Source organism: Jatropha curcas, chromosome 1 (genome assembly GCF_041381405.1).
Source record: "Jatropha curcas cultivar XTBG-Jc1 chromosome 1, XTBG_Jcur_1.0, whole genome shotgun sequence".
Classification (NCBI taxonomy): domain Eukaryota; kingdom Viridiplantae; phylum Streptophyta; class Magnoliopsida; order Malpighiales; family Euphorbiaceae; genus Jatropha; species Jatropha curcas.
The window spans coordinates 7825488-7845679 of NC_143151.1; the positions used below are offsets into that span (position 1 = coordinate 7825488).

At 31.7% G+C, this 20192-nt stretch overlaps 1 protein-coding gene across 3 annotated transcripts; it reads left to right on the forward strand.

The window, feature by feature from the left end:
• Positions 1 to 8116: 8116 nt before the first annotated feature.
• Positions 8117 to 15639, forward strand: LOC105629791 (proteinaceous RNase P 2). 3 transcript variants are annotated; one of them, XM_089725419.1, is made up of 8 exons: positions 8118 to 8457; positions 9105 to 9197; positions 9852 to 10770; positions 11208 to 11309; positions 11429 to 11601; positions 11847 to 11967; positions 14030 to 14098; positions 14754 to 15639. In XM_089725419.1, exons 2-8 carry the CDS (start codon positions 9175 to 9177, stop codon positions 15009 to 15011), a joined length of 1665 nt encoding a protein of 554 aa, XP_089581545.1. In that variant the 5' UTR covers positions 8118 to 8457; positions 9105 to 9174; the 3' UTR covers positions 15012 to 15639. The 3 variants fall into 3 exon arrangements, with proteins under 3 accessions (XP_089581551.1, XP_089581545.1, XP_089581549.1); XM_089725423.1 differs by having other exon boundaries at positions 8118 to 8426; XM_089725425.1 differs by lacking the exon at positions 9105 to 9197 and having other exon boundaries at positions 8117 to 8457.
• The last annotated feature ends 4553 nt before the right edge of the window (positions 15640 to 20192 follow it).

The window sequence follows — 20192 nt, forward strand, 5'->3', positions numbered from 1 at the left end:
TAATACTGCCTTATAAAAGATAAAGGAATCAACAACTTAGGGTGAACACGGAAAAAAAAAAAAAAAAAGAAAAAGAAAAGAGAGAGTAGGTTGTTTAAGAGAGTGTGGAAAGAAACTCTGTGAAAGGAAACTCCCGTAACTGTTGATAATTTTCTGACCATTAAGAGAAAACTTACGGACAAAAGGCCAGAGTGAAGAAACACAGATCTGGTGTTACAGTGAGAATCAAATTGCCGCAACGAGGTAATCCATAACATAGATCTGCTGTTATGGATCAAGGTACGCTTCCGCTTATTGTATATTCCTATCAAACAAATTCTATGAACAATAGATCTAAGCTATATTAAAGATTATTTAACAATTGAATTTTGACAAGAAGAAGAGGGAAAATTTAATGATCATGAGCTTGAAAATGCACTTGAAGAAGAACATCCAAAAGATATTGGAGATGTATCTCAAGGTTTGTTTTCACCTTTAAGTAGTTTATTAAGTTTATGTTTATTACTTGACTTATACACTATTAAGTTTATTTACAAAATTAAAAGTTGTTTGAAAATATGGTCACTTATGTTTTTGTATTAAATTTTGTAGATATTGAGGATGATGATGTTAAGCAATGTAATGTGGATGAGGAAATGATTATGATGATATTGACAGTGAAGGAGCGTCTATAACAATCTTGAGAAAAATTTATCTTCTTCATGTTTAGATGTGTAATTTTATTTCGATGTTTGAGTTAAATTATAATTTATATTTAACTAACATATGTGTGAATGTTAAATATAACTAGAACTTATGTTTAATTACAATTTATGCTTAGAGATCTATTTTGAATTTATGATTTTTTATTTAAATATGTGATTATTATTATTATTATTATTTTAAATCATTGGAAGCTGTTAGGGGTTGAAAGAATACTAACACAACAGGAGGTAGCTCTCCCCTTGGTTCACCAAATTAATGAAAACAATTATGGTTGAGAGGACTCGAACTAGACACCTCCCACTACTTTCATAAGTGAGAAGACCGATCAGACTACCAATTGATTGACATTATTATTATTATTATTGTTGATACTTGATGATGAATTGTTATATATAACAATTTAGGTTTAAAGTCTTTACCATGTAATTGAGTTAAATTCTTCTATGCTCCATTTGTTTTCGTAAAATAATTTATAGGAAAATATTTTTCACAATTTTTCGTTGTTTTGGGAGTTTAAGAAAATAATTCAATAGAAAATATTTTTTTAGTCAAAGGAAAACTAAATCATTTTTAAGGAAAATGACTTTTCATTTTAAAAAAAGAAAATATTTTCCTTATATTGACAAACTTATTATAATTACCACCAGTTACTCACCACCAGCCATCGCCATCTGTCACTGCCGATCATTGACGACTTTTATAATTTATCATTTTTTTGCATTTTTTTCTCATATTTAATAATAAAAATTTTGAAATATAAAATTTCTATTATTATAAATATTTTTATGATTTTATAAGATAAAGATTTTAATATTTTTTTAACTAATTTCAATATTGCAACCAAACAACGGAAAATAAGTCATTTGGAAAATATATCTCCAGAAAAACATTTGAAAATATTTTCCAAAGGCAAGTTAGTTTTTGAAAACAACCGGAATTTTAATTTCTCAGTTTCTTAGTTGAAAATTCTGCTCTAACAAGAAAAAGGTTTTATTTTCATTACGAAGCTTCAAAGTCATCAAATTGAGAAACGAATACATAAATGAAGCCAAAGCTTGGATGTTTACCTCACCATTAACAGGAGCTTTACTCATTTCCTCTTAAATCACTAAGCTTTAACCCAAAAATTTGTCATCAACATAAATATAATTTCACATCCTCTTCTAAATACAAATTTTTCTTTATTTATTCATTTACTTGTTTTGTAGTAATAATGTCTTTTAGCCGATTTTATTTTACGCATTTAAAATTTTACATTTTCCATGGTCTTGACTTTTTTATCCTTTATATGGATATATACTAAGGGTTTGTTCAATAATATTAGCTGTTGTAATAGTTGTTAGCTATTTTAGTAGCTTTTAGTTCTTTTAATAGCTATTAGCTGTTAACTGTTGGTTGTTTATATGGTGGTTTAAAGCAAAAGTATTTAGTAAAAATAGATATTTAATTAGCCGTTAGAAAAGACATTGGAATGTTGATTTAAAATCTATATATCTATACGAAAGCTAAAACAAAGGGAAAGTTTGAAGGCTTTGTCTTTGTTCAATATTCTGTTTTTCTTTTTCTTAGAAATTTTATAGTTTTTTCTTATTTTTCTACATTTTGATTGGCTACTTCTAAGTTTAAAAATTTAAAAAGTAATAATAAAATTTTTGAAGTGCTATATTTATATTAGAATTCTATTTGAAAATTAAAACTATCCACCTATATACGCTTCTTAGTTTAAATAATTCACATCTATTTAACTCATATCTATTTAAAACTATCCACCTATATATGCTTCTTAGTTTAAATAATTCTCATCTATTTAAGATTTTGTATATCTATGTTTTATCACTCACTTTCTCCTTCATGTAGAAGTTTTTAGCACATAATTTATGAATGTCTTCATTTTTTACTGTGAGATACATATGTAATAGTTTTATCTATTTTTTGAATAAAATGAATATATTTATTGCATAAATGGTAACATCAAAAGTGGAGAAATGCCATGCTCTGAGAGGATTTGATGTGCTAGAAGAACTTTTTACTTTAAAGTTTTAATTTATTTGAATGTGCCTTTCATATATTTCTTTGATTTATCTGCTGTATCTTTTATCTTTTATCTTAGCTTCTATGTTGGGCTGTGTGGTGTAGATGTAGCCAGAGCTAGTGCAAAATAGTTAAGGAAGGAGGGGTAGATGTGATTGAAACATCACTTTTGGCTCTATGTCGCAAAATAGACAGCTGCAATTACACATAGAACTCCAAGAATTGAAAAGAAATGACATGCCAGTAGCTGAATATTTATAAAAAGCAAAAGCAAAAGCTGATGAACTTGGTGTAGCTGGACAACTGCTCAAACCGACTGAATTTAATATTGTCATATACCGAAATATTGGTAGTGAATATCACTCCATCATCACCGCATTAAATCTTCAGCCTCAACTTGTCTCTTTTTTTGAGTTATATGGTCATCCAACCGCTCATGAGCAATTACTTCTTAGTATGAGCAGCCACAGGCTAACATGGCACTCAGGCCACCCTCCACATCTCCAAACAATTATAGGTTGAATACCAACACACCCTATACCACACGACCTCCCTTCTCATCTTCATTCTGTCCACGTGGTCATGGTCATGGCAGTGGCCAAAGACCTAAAGGCCCTTGTCAAATTTGTGGCAATCCGAATCACACCGCTATTGTCTGTCGAAGCCGTTATACACCACGTAATCAGTTTCAACCATTTTATTCTACACCACAAGCTAATTATGTGCATACCAATCCTCAACCATGGTATCCCGACACTGCTGCTAATTACCATATTACTCTTGACATTCAATCTCTTCAGTCTGTTCAAGGCTACAACGGTAATGACAACCTTCATGTTGGTAATGGACAAGGTTTGCAGATAACTCATACTAGTACTGCTTTACTCTCAAAATAGTTCATTCAAATTAAATAATGTTTTATATGTTCACGCCATTGTTAAAAATTTGCTTTTCGTTCAAAAATTCACCAAAGATAATTCCTGTTTCTTTGAATTCTGGCCTACTCACTTTGTTGTTAAGGACCAAGTCACCAAGAGGACACTGATGTAAGGACCAAATGAAGATGGTGTTTACAGACTTGGAACGCTCAAGCAAGCACTAATGGCTGATGTAGCGACACTAGATGACTGGCATGCCAGCTTGGCCATTCGAACATTTCCAAGTTACAAACTTTGGTTAACAATAAAAATATTTCAACTTCATCTAGTAAATTAAATCCTTCTTCAAGTTGTCTGTTAGGAAAAATGTCTAGCTTCCTTTAGTTGCAGTTAAGCATAAAAGTCATTTTCCGTTTGATATTGTTCACTCAGATGTTTAGGGCCTAGCGCCCATTTTATCTCATAATGGTTATCGTTATATGGTACTGTTTATTGATGATTTTACAAGGTAGACATGGTTTATTTTTTAAAACAAAAGAGTGACGTTTTCAATGTTTTCTTATAATTTTAAAAAATAGTTCAACGACAATTTAATTCAAAGATATGGGCATTTCATTCTAACTGGGGTGATGAATACCGAAAATTACATAAACATTTTCACGATAATGGTACTCATCATCGAATTGCATGTCCCTATACACATGAAAAAAATGGTACAGCTGAAAGGAAAATTAGACATTTAATTGACACTACTTTAACGTTGCTTACACATACTTCTCTTCCCTTAAAGTTTTGGAACTTTGCTTTAGAACAAAGTGCAAGCCATTTTGAGTCAAACAAAACTCCTTTTGAACTTCTTTTTAATTGCAAGCCAAATTACTTAGATTAGAAACCATTTGGTTGTGCTGTTTACCCGTGGCTCCGACCATACCATTCCCATAAATTTTTAAACCATACATTTCAGTGCATTAATCTTGGTTTAAGTCCTAATCATGCAGCTTATAGGTGTTTTCATAAAGATACAGGTCGAATTTATTTTGCAAGACATGTTCATTTTCATGAAAAAATAATTCCACATTCTGCAAGTGTGGCCAGTCAATCCAGTGTCGCTGATCCCTCCACACCGTGGCAGCATCTTCACCATCTGTCTAAATCTTCTTCAGTTTCGGATCCTCAAATTATGTCCACTCCAGGTTTGACTCCTTCTTGACGTGGTCAATCTTCATCTCTGCCACAACCAATTTCCTCTCACCCTGCCACCTCATCTCCAACACCCTTAAACCAAAATCCAAATATCAATTCAGCTCACCCTCTCTTTCCCCTCAAACCACACGGCATCTACCCACGAAATCCTTATCTACAACTAATTCCAATTTAACTTTAACTCCACCTCAAAATTCAAACCTCTCCTCCTCCACTAACATTATTTCATCTCAACCAAATCCCTTCCAGATTATTCCCTTATCCTCTCTCCAACAATCTGACTCACTCGAAACCCCCTTACTAACCCATATTCACACCAGCACCCCATCACCACCACCCCAACGAACCCATTCTATGGTCCTCTGTTCTAATCCGAAACCAAAGAAGTATGCCCATGTCGTGTCTGTCATACCAAATTACCTCTCCCTTGAACCTAGAACATTTAAATAGGCCATGACTATTTTCGAATGGAGAAAAGCAACGCAGGAGGAGTTAAATGCACTCTTCAAAACAAGACATGGATATTGGTTCCTCGGCCTCCAGACAAAAACATCATTAGCAATAAATGGGTGTATCGAATCAAACGCAATTCTGATGGGAGTGTCCTATAAAGCACGTTTGGTAGTGAAAGGGTATGCTCAGCAATCGGGTGTTAACTATACAGAAACATTCTCCTTAGTCATCAAATTCACTACTGTCCATAGTGTCCTCTCTCTAGCGACCATTCACAACTGGCATGTCTGACAAATTGACATATCCAATGCTTTTCTGCACGGTGACTTTTACGAAGAGGTTTACGTGGAACAACCTACGGGATACCATCATGACCAATTTCCTCATTATGTTTGCAAACTGCAGCGATTACTATATCGCCTCAAACAGGCACCTCGTGCTTGGTTCAACAAGCTCACTAACTATCTTCTTCGCATAGGCTTTACAGCATCTAAAGTCGACACCTCTTTGTTCTTCATCAATCAAGATAGTATAATTTTCTATGTCTTAGTCTATGTTGACGATATACTCTTAACTTGTTCTGATCATGGCAAGCTAGCATCTTTTATTAATTAGATTCAACAAACCTTTCCAGTCAAAGATTTGGGCCCTATACACTATTTTCTTGGTATTCAGGTCACACGACATGCTCATGGTATAGTTTTAACACAAAAAAATATCTCCAAGATCTTTTGACAGAAACTGGTATGGCCAATTCCAAACCATGTAGTACACCTATGTCCCCTGGTGTTCAACTTTCAAAACATTCAGGAACCTTGATGCCGAACCCTGAAACCTACCAACAGGTCTTAAGTGCTCTCCAATATCTCACATTGACACGACCCGATGTAGCCTTCCTGGTCAATAAATTAGCCTAATTCATGCATTGCCCAACTGATGTTCATTGGCAAGCTGTCAAGCGCCTCCTGCGCTATCTTCGTGGCACTCTTACTCATGGTCTTCATTTTACAGTCAATACTACTATCCAATTACCAGCCTTCTCTAACAGTGATTGGGCAGGTTGCCCCGATGATAGACACTCAACTAGTGGATACCTTGTTTACATTGGAGACAACCTTTTTTCTTGGTCTTCGAAGAAGCAACAAACGGTGGCCTGGTCCTCCACAGAATCAGAGTACAAGTCCATTGGGAATGTCACAGCCGAATTGATGTGGCCAGGGTCTTTGTTCTGTGAAATTGGGTTCTCTACTTGCTTTCCGGCACAGTTGTGATGTAACAACATTGGGGCAGTTTATCTTACTGACAATCCTATTTTTCATGGTCAAATGCAGCCCATTGAACTAGATTTCCATTTTGTTTGCGAACAAGTTTGCCTAGGCAATCTTCAAATCAAGTCATTAACAATTCAGATCAGTTGGCAGATGGTCTTACAAAACCTCTTGGATCTCGGCTTTTTCAAGTTTTTCGGGACAAACTTTGTCTACGCGCTGCTCCGACATCCATTTGCGGGGGCGTGTTAGATACAAATTGAAATGGCACAATAGAATTCCACAATTAGTGGATCTGATATCAATGCAATTAGTTGTTGCATAATGCAAATCTTTTCTCTAATACTCTTGTATAAATGCCATATACTATTAATGAAAATCTATTGAGGTTTTCTTCCAAATCATTCTTCTTCCAATCTTAACAAGACATAATAAGATAATAACAGTAAAAATAATTTAAATTTTCGAATGTTTAATTATCTATATGTATTTGTCTATTAAAAAAAAAGTTAAAAAACATCCAATCAAATTATAAAAATATTATATTCTTTTTATTTCAAAATTTTTAATTGCCTATGATTAAGGTTATTTTAAAGTATCTTAAATTTTACAAGACAATATAAAAAATCTCATTATTCCCAATCATTCTCACTTTTATATATAGTATAGATAAATTACCAAAAAAAAAAAAAATAAAAATAAACTTTGGATACTAAATGATAGAGATGACCATGAATCAGGTTTGGGTCATATTTTACAATATTCATATCAATATGGTAACAAAACATAATATCCATTTGGCACCTGCCTTGTTCTAGATCAAATTGGGTTGCATTCGATTTGATTTACATAAAATTACTAAAAAAAGTCTACTTTTTTTTTAGAAAAAAAGCGAAAAATTAATTGGATTAGGTTTGGATTGGGTATGATCAAATTTGGGTTAATATATATATATATATATATATTTATATAATTACTACAACAAGCCTTTTTTTAAAAAAAAAAGAGAAAAAAAAAATAATTCGGATCGAGTTTGGCTGCCTCGAGTTGGATTGGTGGACAATTGTACTCACTCAATTTATAAACGGATCAGGTTTTCTTCGGTAGATTCACACTGGATCGGGTGAAAATGAGCACTCTAATAAATGGTTACATTATACAAGTATATTTTTATTTTAATTTAAATGTTAACCCACTACAACAAATTTTAAAAATAAATTTATATGATATTACAATAATTATAGGTAGCAATATTATAATAAACTAATCACATATCTGCGCTTTGAAAAATACTATTAATATTGCTCATTAATATCTAAATAAAAATTCAATTATAAAATAAAAAATAAAAAATAAATAATAATTAATATTAGAATAATTTTATAATTATAGCTTTATAATGATTAGTATTATTTATTATTATCAATTATCAAATTAGCAATTTAGCATAGTTATTAATGATAAAAAAGAAATAACAAAGAAAAAAGAAAAAAAATAATGCACTATCAAAACGAGTTAGTTTTGACGTAGTGATATAAAGTTTTCATTAAATTTCATCTAAACTACGTAGTTTTGTTGGTAGGGTTCCCAAACAAAACTCTTCCTTTTTTTTACCATCGTCGTAATCTCAGTCGCTTATCGCAGCCTTTTTTCATCTGAAAGTTAAATCTGACGACCGACTCCCAACGAGCAGCTATCCCTTTGCCATAGCTGGCGTCGCCACTTACAGCCAACATCTCCGGCGATTCCGCAGCCGGAGAAGAAAGGCGGACGGCTCCTTAGGCAATATTGGTCGGTCTTAGAGCAGCACTTTGCTCTCTCTTTTCTCCTTTCGCGCGAAATCGAGCTCTACTTCTCTGGCAAGGGGCAGCCGTGGTTTCCGGTGAATGTGAGCTTTCTCGGTGACTTCTCTTGAATTAGTAAGCTCGAAATTGCTTCCTTTAACGGCCTAAGGTTGATTTTGATGTTTGTTTTGGGATTTGTGGATGAGTTGTGAACATCAGTAGTTTAATTTTATGACATTCGTTTAAAAATTCCAATAATTTTAACAGAACTTGAGGTAGGCATGCCCAACTCTATACAATTCAATTATTAGAATTTCAAATCTGTTAATTCCAAACACAAAACTTTTTATTTCAAAATTAGTTCTACAAAATCTTGTGGAATTCATAATTTCTTTTAGAACTTTTTTTAATGAATTCTTAACATCAGTAAAGCTATGTGGAGATTTTGTTGGATAGGGGTTTTGCAGTAAATTGCTAAATGAGTAACAGTAAACTTAATATCAGAATATACTGCTTTATTTCTGCACTGCAATACATGCAGCTGTTGCAGTTTCTGAACTGCAGAATTTGATTGTGCAATTTTTTGTTGCGTCATTTTTTATTTTTTTATTTTTTTTTGTAGATTTGGGATGAATTCGGATAATACAAGTGTAATTTTATAAAAGTTTGGATGGATTCAATACCTTATTCATACACTGCATTGGGATATATAATTGCAATAAGTATATCTAATTACAGAAAATCTAAAATATATATTTTTTTCTTTCTGACAAATATTACAGAAAATTTTAGTAGGAGGGACATTGAGACCAAAATTAACTAATCAAGAGTTAGAAGTGTTCACATTTGAGGATGTCTCCAGCGCAAGAGCCATGGTAAGGACATTGGAATTAATAGTTTTTGATAATAAACTTTCGTACATTTGAAGTAGTTTTGTTTTATGGTGGTAAAAACCCAACAAGAAACATAGATATTTAGCATCAATAGCTGAACAATTTCGATGCTTTCAACTTGAGTCATATGGTGCTTGCATGTGAATTTCATTTATAATATCTGTTTTCTATTTGCTTCAATAATATTAAAAATAACTGTTTGATCTGCAATTTTATGATTGTTTTCTAAGGAAAGTAAATATAAAAATAAACTCTACTCTATATATAATTCCATCATTTGTTTCTTTTGGTGGAACAATAATCTATAAATTGTTAAAAAGAAAAACACACTACAATTAAATAAATTGATTATATAAGATATATTTTTTTTTTTTTAAAAAAAAACTATATGATATTTTAGTATGAATATATAATTTAAGGCAGAACTAGTTTTAATTTTCAATAAGCACCTTGGGGAAAAGGTCAATCAGTTTGAGTCTTTATGTTAGCCCAAGAAAAGTTACACTTATATAACATAAAATTCTCAAAAAGAGTCTTACTATTAGGCCCGGCAACTTATAATAGTCTTCTTCTACCTTTTTAGGGCTTTTCAATTTTGAATTTTGCTAATTACCTCCCAAAACTTCTTCTTTTCAGTTTTAGTCCAGCTATGGCTACGGCAGAAACCAAGAAGAAGAAACACAATAAAAACCAAACCCCAGAATCCCAGTTTAACTATAACCTCAACTTTTACTCTAAAACCAAAGACCTCTTCTCTGCTGTCTCTCTATATGACGTTGCAGTCTCCAAAAACACTCGTCTCAGCCATCACCATTTCAATACTCTTCTTTATCTCTGCTCTATCTCCCTGTCTGACCCATCTACAAAGGAGCTTGCTTTTCAATATGGGTTTCGTATATTTGACCATATGGTGGCTAACGGTATCAAGCCCAATGAAGCATCGATTACTGCAGTTGCTAGACTCGCTGCAGCTAAAGGGGATGGGGATTATGCTTTCGATTTGGTTAAGAATATGGGGGTTTATAATGAATTGCCACGGTTAAGGACATATGATCCTGTTTTGTTTTGTTTTTGTGAGAAATTGGAGGCTGACAAGGCCTATGAAGTGGAGGAGCATATGAGAAGTATGGGAGTGAGTTTGGAGGAGCTGGAGCTTGCTTCTTTATTAAAGGTAAGTGCAGGGACTGGAAATAAGGAGAGGGTTTATGAGTATTTGCAGAAATTGAGGAAGACTGTTAGGTGTGTTACGGAAGAGACAACAAAGATAATAGAGGATTGGTTTAAGAATTTCAAAGGTAATGGAGTGGAAGTAGATGTGGGTCTGGTGAGAGACACAATTACAAGGAATGGAGGTGGGTGGCATGGAATTGGTTGGATTGGGAAGGGAAGGTGGGTGGTGAAGAGAGGGAATGTGGATATGGGTGGAAAGTGCCTTTCATGTGGGGAGCAGTTGGCTTGTATTGATATTGCTGATATGGAGACTGAAAGGTTTGCAGGGTCTGTTGCTGGTTTGGCTATGGAAAGGGAGGTTAAAGCTTATTTTAGTGATTTTCAGGTGAGTGATGTTTAAGCTGATTTTGATGTGCTTTCCATTTATTAATATCTTTAATACTTCAACTATGTTAGTTGCAATATGCTGTTGATCAATTAGGTTCTGTTTGTTCCGTGTGTTGATAGAAGTTATCGCTTGTTTTATTAGTTAGGTAATGAGGCTGTCTGAGTTTCTGATGTCCACTGTTCATGTTCATGTTGTAGACTTTCTTTCTTCGAATGCATGGATTGGATGCAAGAAATACATTGGTCTGAAAAATATAGATTTTATACTTTCATTGGTGATTCAAAAGCTTGACTTTTAACAAGTACAAATATAATGACTTACAGGCATAGATGATGGTTATTTCTTGGTAGTTCCATCTGTTTGGAAAAGAAAAGGATATTGTTGTTATCTTTTCTAATTTTTGTTTGTACATTTTTTTTTTCTCTGTATTGTAGGAATGGCTGGAAAAACATGCCAATTATGAAGCAGTAGTGGATGGAGCAAATGTTGGACTCTATCAACAAAACTTTGCAGAAGGTGGATTTAGCATTCCTCAGGTTGTTTTCGTAGAGTCTTTGGTCGTTTTAACTTTCCATCTATATTTTAGTCTGTTTCTTTTTGATTACAAATTGGTCTGATTCATTGAACTGACATTCTCAAAATTGCTATAAAGCAGCTTGACGCTGTTGTGAAAGAGCTGTACGATCGGAGTGGAAACTGGCCACTTATAATCTTGCATAACAAACGTGTTCGGGCACTCTTGGAAAGTCCCTCTCAAAGAAAGCTGATTCAGGAGTGGATAGAAAAAGAAGTTCTTTATACAACACCTCATGGTTCCAACGATGATTGGTATGAGTATCCGGACCAACTTGTCTATATGCGTGTTTTCTTACCCTTGTTCTTTTCAATCCTCCATATTTTTATCGAGCAAAAATCTCTTGTAACTGATATGTTTGCAGATTTTGTGTTAGCACTCTCCTAACACCTTGGTGCTTGCATATAATTATATATTATGTAATATGTTATTTTATCTTGGATGGCTGTTAACTACTAGTAAGACGTTTGATATGCATATTGAGTTCTCCATAATTCAGGTATTGGCTTTATGCTGCTGTAAAGCGGAGGTGCTTGCTTGTTACTAATGATGAGATGCGGGATCATATTTTTGAACTCTTGGGGAGCAACTTTTTCCTCAAGTGGAAAGAAAGGCATCAAGTATGTGCTACATCACAAGACTTCCTTTCATATTTTTATAGCATTTTTGTGATGATGATTTGTTGAATTTTTAATTATTAAACTTCCTTTAATAAATATGATGAAATTGTTATTTGAAAATAAATAAGAATGCATACGTCTGTCTTTACATTTTAAGCTATGTTGATTTCTCGCCTAAAACTTTGGGATAAATGTCACATCCTTTGATGAGACGCATTAGATTCACAAAATATCTATTCTTGCCAAAACATGCAGCAGGTCCTAAAAAGCCTCGAAATGATCTTTTGATGGATTTGTTGCCATGGTATTATAGGTAACCCTCAAGAAATTTCTTTTTTAACTAATTTTTAAATTTTTAATGTATTTTTATCGATTATTAACTTTTTATTGATACCATGTAGCCCATGAATCGATGGCCCTTTAATTGTAACCCTAAGTTTGAAATCATTAGATAATTCCAATGCTCCCCCCGGGGGGGGGGGGGGGGGGGGTTGTTTAAAGCAACATGTAAAGGTGACAAAATTTGTTCATATCCATTCTTTTACAGAAGGATATAGGTTCTTTCTATTTTAAATGGGTCATAACCCAACTAACCAATTAATGTATGGATGGGTAACGGTTGGAGATATCCAATTACCCTACCTACTAATTCCACCACCACTGACACCAACTTTACCTCCGCTTCCACCTCTGCAACCGGAACCCTACACCACAGCACCACTACCATCATCAAAAATCTTTATTTTTTTGATATCTTCTCTCTAGTAATGATATGAAAATGTCCTGTAATATTTACAAACTATTGAGCTTTTTTTTATGTATTAAAATTGACCCTTCTTTTTATATATTGATTTCTCATTAATGGTATTATTTACAAAAGCTGAATTTTGAGCTGTTAGCTAGAATTTCTACCTTTTCTTTATCAAAAGTGAGCTTTTAGTTTCAAAATCCAAAAGCTAGCGGATGAAAATACACTGCAGGATTTTAAACTGTTTCTTCTTTTTTTTTTTTGGCCAAACGTCCTAGTTCAGCAGTGTGGTGCCTAAATGCAGACTGCTGGCTTTTAAACACTCTTTACTCGGTGCTCTGAGTCAACGGTTGAGTATCTAGACCTCGACTGACGGCTCTCAAAAGCTAAATCAAATGTATGCTAAGAGATTTTTTCATGCAATAGAAAATATAAATAGGTATATGGGATTTTAGTTTATGGAGAACTGATTCGTTTGTGCTTAAGTTGGTTACTACAACCAAAGCCACATCCATTCTGGCTATGAAACAACTTGAAATTGTGCTGCAACAAAAAACAATGCTAGACATGTTAACATTTACTAGTGGTTTTTGTGGTAATGACAATGACAATTGTGGTGGTGGTGTTGCAACTCTGTCATTGAAACTAATTCACTTCTTTGCCACAACTTAGGAATTGACAAGTTGATCTGTCTGTCATCTAATTACCCATGTCTCTACCACAACATGGTGCAAAGATGGTGGAGAAAGAGGGTTAATGGTAGTAAATGAGTGGAGTGGATGCAAATGGGTATGGTTGGTGAGTATTTATATGGGTTAACTGGGTATGAGTACCCATGTAAATAATAAAATGGATCATAAATGGGTAATTGAGTTATTTTTGGCCAACGTTTTTAACCCCACCCATTTGCCACCCCTAGCAACATGTTAATGTAGTTGCATTCCCTTGCCTATGGATTGGTGATATAAAAGGTGATTTGGGTTTGTTTTCTGCTCAGTACTACTACTGGTACCATGAAGTGAGTGATTCTATTTTGAAAATTAATCCTGTAGCATGGTTGAATTACTTTAATATGAACTTGACAACTTGCACAAAAAATCTTGTTGCCCAATTCATGTATCTCCCAATGTAGTTTTGCTTATACACACCCATCCAATTCATGTATCTCTCAATGTAATTTTGCTTATGCACACTCATCCAATTTTATTTGTCGTTTGGATTCATGCTCTATCATGGCAGTACTTTTCTATTCTTTTAATATTGTTCGTTAACATAAATTTTGAGGGACTGAGTTTTGTTATTTCTTGTTTGCAGGTTCGATATACCTTTGTAAAAGGTAACCTAAAACTTCAGATGCCACGGCCATTTTCTGTAGTAATCCAGGTATCAATATTTGTTTTCTCCCGTGTCATACTTTATTTATGAAAGTACTTTTGCGTGCTTGGTTTATGTTTGTCATATTTTCTTTCTCAGTTTTATTTTGGTCATTGTGCTATTAATTATACATAGAAATGCCATTTGGTCATTATTTTGACACAGCATTAGTTGAGAGCATTAGTTGAGGCAAAATTTAGTGTAAGCATCATAACAAGTTGTCAAGGATATCTTGATTACTTATCAAATATTTTTTAAAAAAATGTGCAAAACAGTTGGACAAATCTTTTCATACCATTGGATATTTGTGCATTATGCTGTTCCACACCTGTCCAAATTGTCGAACATCTGAAGAGTCATGAAGAAATGCTATTGAAGTTAAAGTTTAGCATTGGAAAATCTAATATATGTATTTTCATTGTGTTTGTACGTTTCATGAATGACAAATACATGAGACTATGTGTTTATAGCTTTTCAGTACCTTATTTTAGATGCAAAAGTTTACAATTCTGGGTCTTTTTTTAACTTTCTAAATACACTTCATATGTAATGTGAGAGCATGATTCATGAGTGAATTATTGCTATTTGGTGCTTAATGTTACTGATGCAGAATAATAACCTTTATCTTAATTATATATCTAATAACCTTTTATTTTGGTTTCAGGAATCAGAAAAAGGATCATGGCATGTGCCGATAGCAGGTGATGGAAATGAGGATTCTGTGCAAGGTTGGGTCTGCATTACCAGACAAAGTGCTTGTGGTGCATGTGACAAAGAGGCGATGAGCATGAAAACTTGTGAACCAAAATGTTTGACAAGTTGCAATGACAAACTTGACAGTGAAGATTCTTTTCAGGATTCTGATAATAAACCAGTAACTATGACAGGTAAAAGAAAACAAAGGTCCACATCTCCTTCCTAGTTATATCTTCCTCCTAATTTGTGATATTTATAAAATGCATTTGAGCAGTGTCTGTTGTAGTATTAGGGTTCACAAAGAGCCAACTTACTATTTGAACTTGTAAGTTTCAAATTCAAATATTGAGTTGGGGCAGTTTTATGAGATGGGGAAAATTACCCCTCGTTTTGTAGAGTAAGGTTTAATAAGTTTAGTGGAAAAAGAATTTTAGGAATTTTGTGCTTGCGAAGCTCTTGAGAAGACTATCCCTGACCTGACTCCTTCAATCCAGCCAGGGAAAGGTTCCTTCTAAGGTACTAGTAATAATGTTGGGACGTATATATACTTTTACCACGTTGATGTTCTTTCAACTTTCCTAAATGCATGTGTTTGGGCATCCAAGGATCTTTGCCCGCCCTTATCATTTATTAAGAAAAACAAATTATTAGTTAACAGAAAAAGGCTACATAGTAACTGATAAGAGGTGAGAAAAACCCATCCCGCTTCAATGGGAGACTTGTGCTCTCTGGTGGGAAATTCATATTTCGAAGTAGCAAAATGGCTTCATATTTGTTCGTAGTTGATTGTTATTTTAAAAAATATTACTCTGTACTCCTATTTTATTTTGAAAAAATTGTCACTTTTTATTATTGTTGTCATTTTTTGCTCTGAAAAAAAGGGATGTTTCATTGTTAATACACCGAGCTAATAGTTGATTGTTATTGAAAAAAAAACCATCACTTTCTATTATCATTCTTATTATGTCTTTTTTTTCCTGTAAAAATATACACGATCTGTATTTTAGCTCATTTGGTTTTTGAACAATCAATTTCTCCTCTCATTGATGTCTGATTTGGAGATACCATTAGGTGTCTCACTAGTAGAACATGGATTTTTTAGTGGCCGAATGCATCATTTAGCACTGAACTTTGACGGGATAAAAAAAAAAAAAAAAAAAAAAAACCCTTGTCGTTACTTTGAATTATAAATCGATCTTGTGGCATTCTGAACTTCATCTTTTGTAATAATTTCACATCTTTTTACAATAAAAATAGTAAATTTTAAGGTCTTTTTTGGCTTTTATGCAAAATATTGATTTGATTTGGGGTTAATATAATTTTTAGAACAATAATTTTATATTTTTTTCATTTTTTAATAAGTGTTTAATTGATCTAATTTTATAAGTTGAAGTGTTTAATAGGTTAAATAAAATATTTAATGGGTACAATTTTATAAATTAAAGTGTTCAATTAATCAAAATAAAAATTGAGGGTGCTATAAGGTTTTTTATAGAAAGCAATGTGAATTTACGTACTCAGCCATTTATTTAATATTAGCCTTAGACTCTTCCTGTACACGGAAGTTGCAAACGTACATCCTCTTAATTAATTTTAGTTGACATATCTATTAACCTTGCATTTTACTTTATATATAAATATGTTTAGCAGGCCGCAGTGGAATTTACAAAATTTACATTTTGTTTGGAAGAAAAGAAAAGAAACGAAAATAATGAAAAATTATCAATTTTTTTAACATAGTTAATTTTCTTCCTTATGTTTAGATATAATGTAGGAAAAAATATATATTTATTTTCCTTTGTTGGAAAGGAAAAAATTTTAGAAGAAAGTAAATGGGTAAACAACTTTAATTTGTTGAGCTCCCATTGTATTGGTAAGAAATGCAACATCAAATTTCAAACTATAATTACAAAATCTTATTGCATATATTACGAGAATAGATAAAACAAAATAGTTAGTTGTTAGTTAATGCTGCATCAAAAGTGGTTATGGCTGCAAAATTAAGGAACAATGTCTCCTTCCTCAGCTATGGGTCATTAGATATATGAAAAACAAAAAAATAAATTAAAAAAATTAGTAAGAGAAAAAGCAAAAGTCATACTATAGTAACTACTCTTTGCCAGACAACCTTAATTTGTACTAGACATTTCTTAAAAATAGGAATGGTTGTTTACTTGTTAATTTGGATTGGACAAGCAACGTTATAAATTCAACGGTTTATTTGTCTGGGAATGACACAGAAATGTCCCTTTAAGTTAGAATAAGAATATTTATTGGCCGTTCACATAGCTTTTTTCGACATAAAAAAATTTATATAATTCATTGCAAATCCAAATTTTCATTTTTGATATAAAAGAAATTTATCTTGAATTTCACATTTTTAATTTTATACAATTGATTATATGTTTGGATCAAATTTTATTAAAATTGGTGACATTTATAAAAAAAAAAAAAAGAATCTAAATTTAAAATGAGAAAAAAGCTACTAAAATTAATGAATTCTATATACAATGCATATTTAAATTCTTTCATTCATCTAAATATGGAATTTATTTATAAAATAAATTTTTTAATGAAATATATTTTTAAATAAAATTAATTTCCTTTGAATTCATTCCAAACAAAATGTAAGAATAATTTTATACATATTAGTATTTTTTTTTTTAACATGTATCAAATTTCATATTAATATGTAAATTTTTTTTTCTTTTCTTATTAAGAGAAGATTATTAAATTATTTGCTTTACCTAATTTGGGGTTGATACGGATGAAACTTTTAAAGATTTGATTAAAAAAAATTGGGGTTAATACTTTTAAGTATTCTGATTAAAAAAAACTCTTAATGTACTTAAATTAACTCGATAACATTTCTTGTAGTCAATATTAAAAAATTAGTATTAAAATTATAATTAATCTATTTTAAACGGAGTAATTAAAAATGATAATTAAATATTTTGTTCTTATTAAGTAGTTATAGGTGCTACATTTTTTTTTCGATAATTGTTAAATTCAACAAAAATTAATAAAAATAAAATAAATTTTGCAAGTAAAAAATGGAGGTCCTACCAATATGGAGGAGGGCCCCACAAATTAACGAAAGAAATAATAAAAAAAAAGAAGTCAAAGAAGAAGATAAAATGTGTAAAAAAAAAAAAAAAAAAATTCAATGGTTGGTACCGCCTATTACCAACCATTTGACAGAAGCTTTCGTTTTATCTCCATTGTACTGGCTATAAATTGCCATGGAACTTCAATGTTCTCACACAACACAGAGTGAGACGTGTATGAGAGTGATTTTGTAAAATTACTATTCAGTCCATATTCTTTATAATACTACAATTTAGTTCCTCTTTTATAGAAATCATTTCCAGTTCAGTCCAGCTTTCTCCTTTCCCCAATTTCCTACAATGTATATAATATCCTAAGGTAAAAGCATAATCAGCAATTATGTGATAACATTATGAAGTAACTTTATATTCACTTCTCATCAACCATTTATAATATGGTGTTTTAATCAACAAATGGTTAAATAGCAAAAATGGATTGCATCTTTGACAGAATTTTATTTATTAGATTAAAGGTTTGAAATCACCACTATTGAGAGGATTTTACCGTAATACCATTCTGATCTAAACGTGAAACACGTGTGTGAAAAAAGAAAAAGTATTTTAATATTTTTCATTATTCTAATTTAAATCCTAGATTAATTTTTAAAACTATTCAAATTACATTTATACATGAATGAAATGAGATATATAGTGAAATAGAGATATAATGGAATGAGAATAAAAATCACTGTTATTGAGAGAACTTTATGTAAATATTATCATAATCAGAGCATGAAAACACATGGGAATAAAAAGAAAGCATTTTAACTTTTTTAATGATCTAGTTTAGAGCCTAAACTGATTTTTAAAAGCACATCAAGTCATAGTCTAGTGGTAAGTGTGTATACGATCTCACAATAAATTTAGATTTGAATCCCCATTTCTCAATACTCTAAAAAAAAGAAAACATTCAAACTACATTGGGTAGATGGAATGAAATGCGATAAAGAATAGACTAGGAGATGGAATGCAATGAGAATAAGAAGTCTTGTCCTTGTGTGCAATTTGCAGCATGGAATATGAATTGTAATTCTTCTTTTTCAAAGCAATATATTTTCATTTCTTGTTATTCTCTTATTACTCGTGTTGCATCCACCGATGCATATTTGGTCATATATGAGACCATTTTTGTCCCACCCTCAACTCCATCCATCTTTCTCAATTCAAACTAATTCTCTTTTTTTTAAAAAAAAAAAAAAAAGAAAAAAAAAAACTCATTTTTCGTTAATACCTAATCTGCAACTCGCACCTCCTCTAATTTAATTCCTTTCAAATCCTCAAGTTTCACACTAAATATGCTACAAACCCTAATCCCTCGACTCATTTAAAAGGGTAACTTGCTCAATGACATGAAAAGTTGGCTTGTTGGTAATTTTTGTTAGGTTTCAATATGAATAATACGCGGCGGGAAAATACAATTATAACAAAATAATTATTCCAATAGAGATCTATTTAAACGATTAAAATAATAAAATTGTTTAGAAGAATACCTTTTGTGCAGGTTTTTCAAAATTTCGATCTACGTGGCTAGATTGTCACAACCACAAGCCGTCGAAGTGTTCGGCCTCTAGTAGTATTCATATGAATGGACAATTGAAAAACTCTAAAACTATTATAGAGGATTGAGAGAGTAGAGAGTATGATGGTACTAGCTATTTTACGCTCTATGTTTAGTTTTATGGCCATGAGCAATAACTGTCTGTTAAACTGTTTTTTAAACCTTATATATGAAAACCCTAGCTCATAAATAAATTAATGGTAATTATTTGTCTAAACCTTTTAAATAAATAAATTATAATTAAAATATTAGATTTATTTAATTTAAAATTTATTTTAATAAATTTTAGACTTATATCAATTAATTCAATACTTAATAATTTAGGTAAAATTGAAATTAAATATAAATTATAATTTTTTCCTTAATATCACAAAACTTATTTGTAATCAAGTCATACTTGATTTGATTTTTATTTTCACTTTCTCATATCCATTCTTATGTGTGTAATTTTCTAGGTTCCAAATATGTTGGCAATAAATATAAATATAAATTAATTAATTAATATATATTTGCAGATCAAATACATTATCTAGCAACATGTCATGACTACCCAAATATTTGAAAAGTCAAAGTGGTTTAACTTAACTTTTTAATGCATGATTTATTAGTTTAATTAATATTCCTTTATCATTAATGTTCTGATTTAGTAATTAAACATAGAGTGTGTCTGATTTACTAAATCATGTTAGCTCTTAATCTTAGCCATTAATAATTTGAATGAAATTTCAAATTTAATTTGCTA

Excerpts from the sequence above, each read along its gene's own strand:
- LOC105629791 (XM_089725419.1), top strand. The coding sequence starts at position 9,175 with ATGTCTCCAGCGCAAGAGCCATG. Across the intron at positions 10,771-11,207 it reads CTTATTTTAGTGATTTTCAG|GAATGGCTGGAAAAACATGC; the intron begins GTGAGTGATGTT and ends TCTGTATTGTAG. Across the intron at positions 11,602-11,846 it reads CATGGTTCCAACGATGATTG|GTATTGGCTTTATGCTGCTG; the intron begins GTATGAGTATCC and ends TCCATAATTCAG.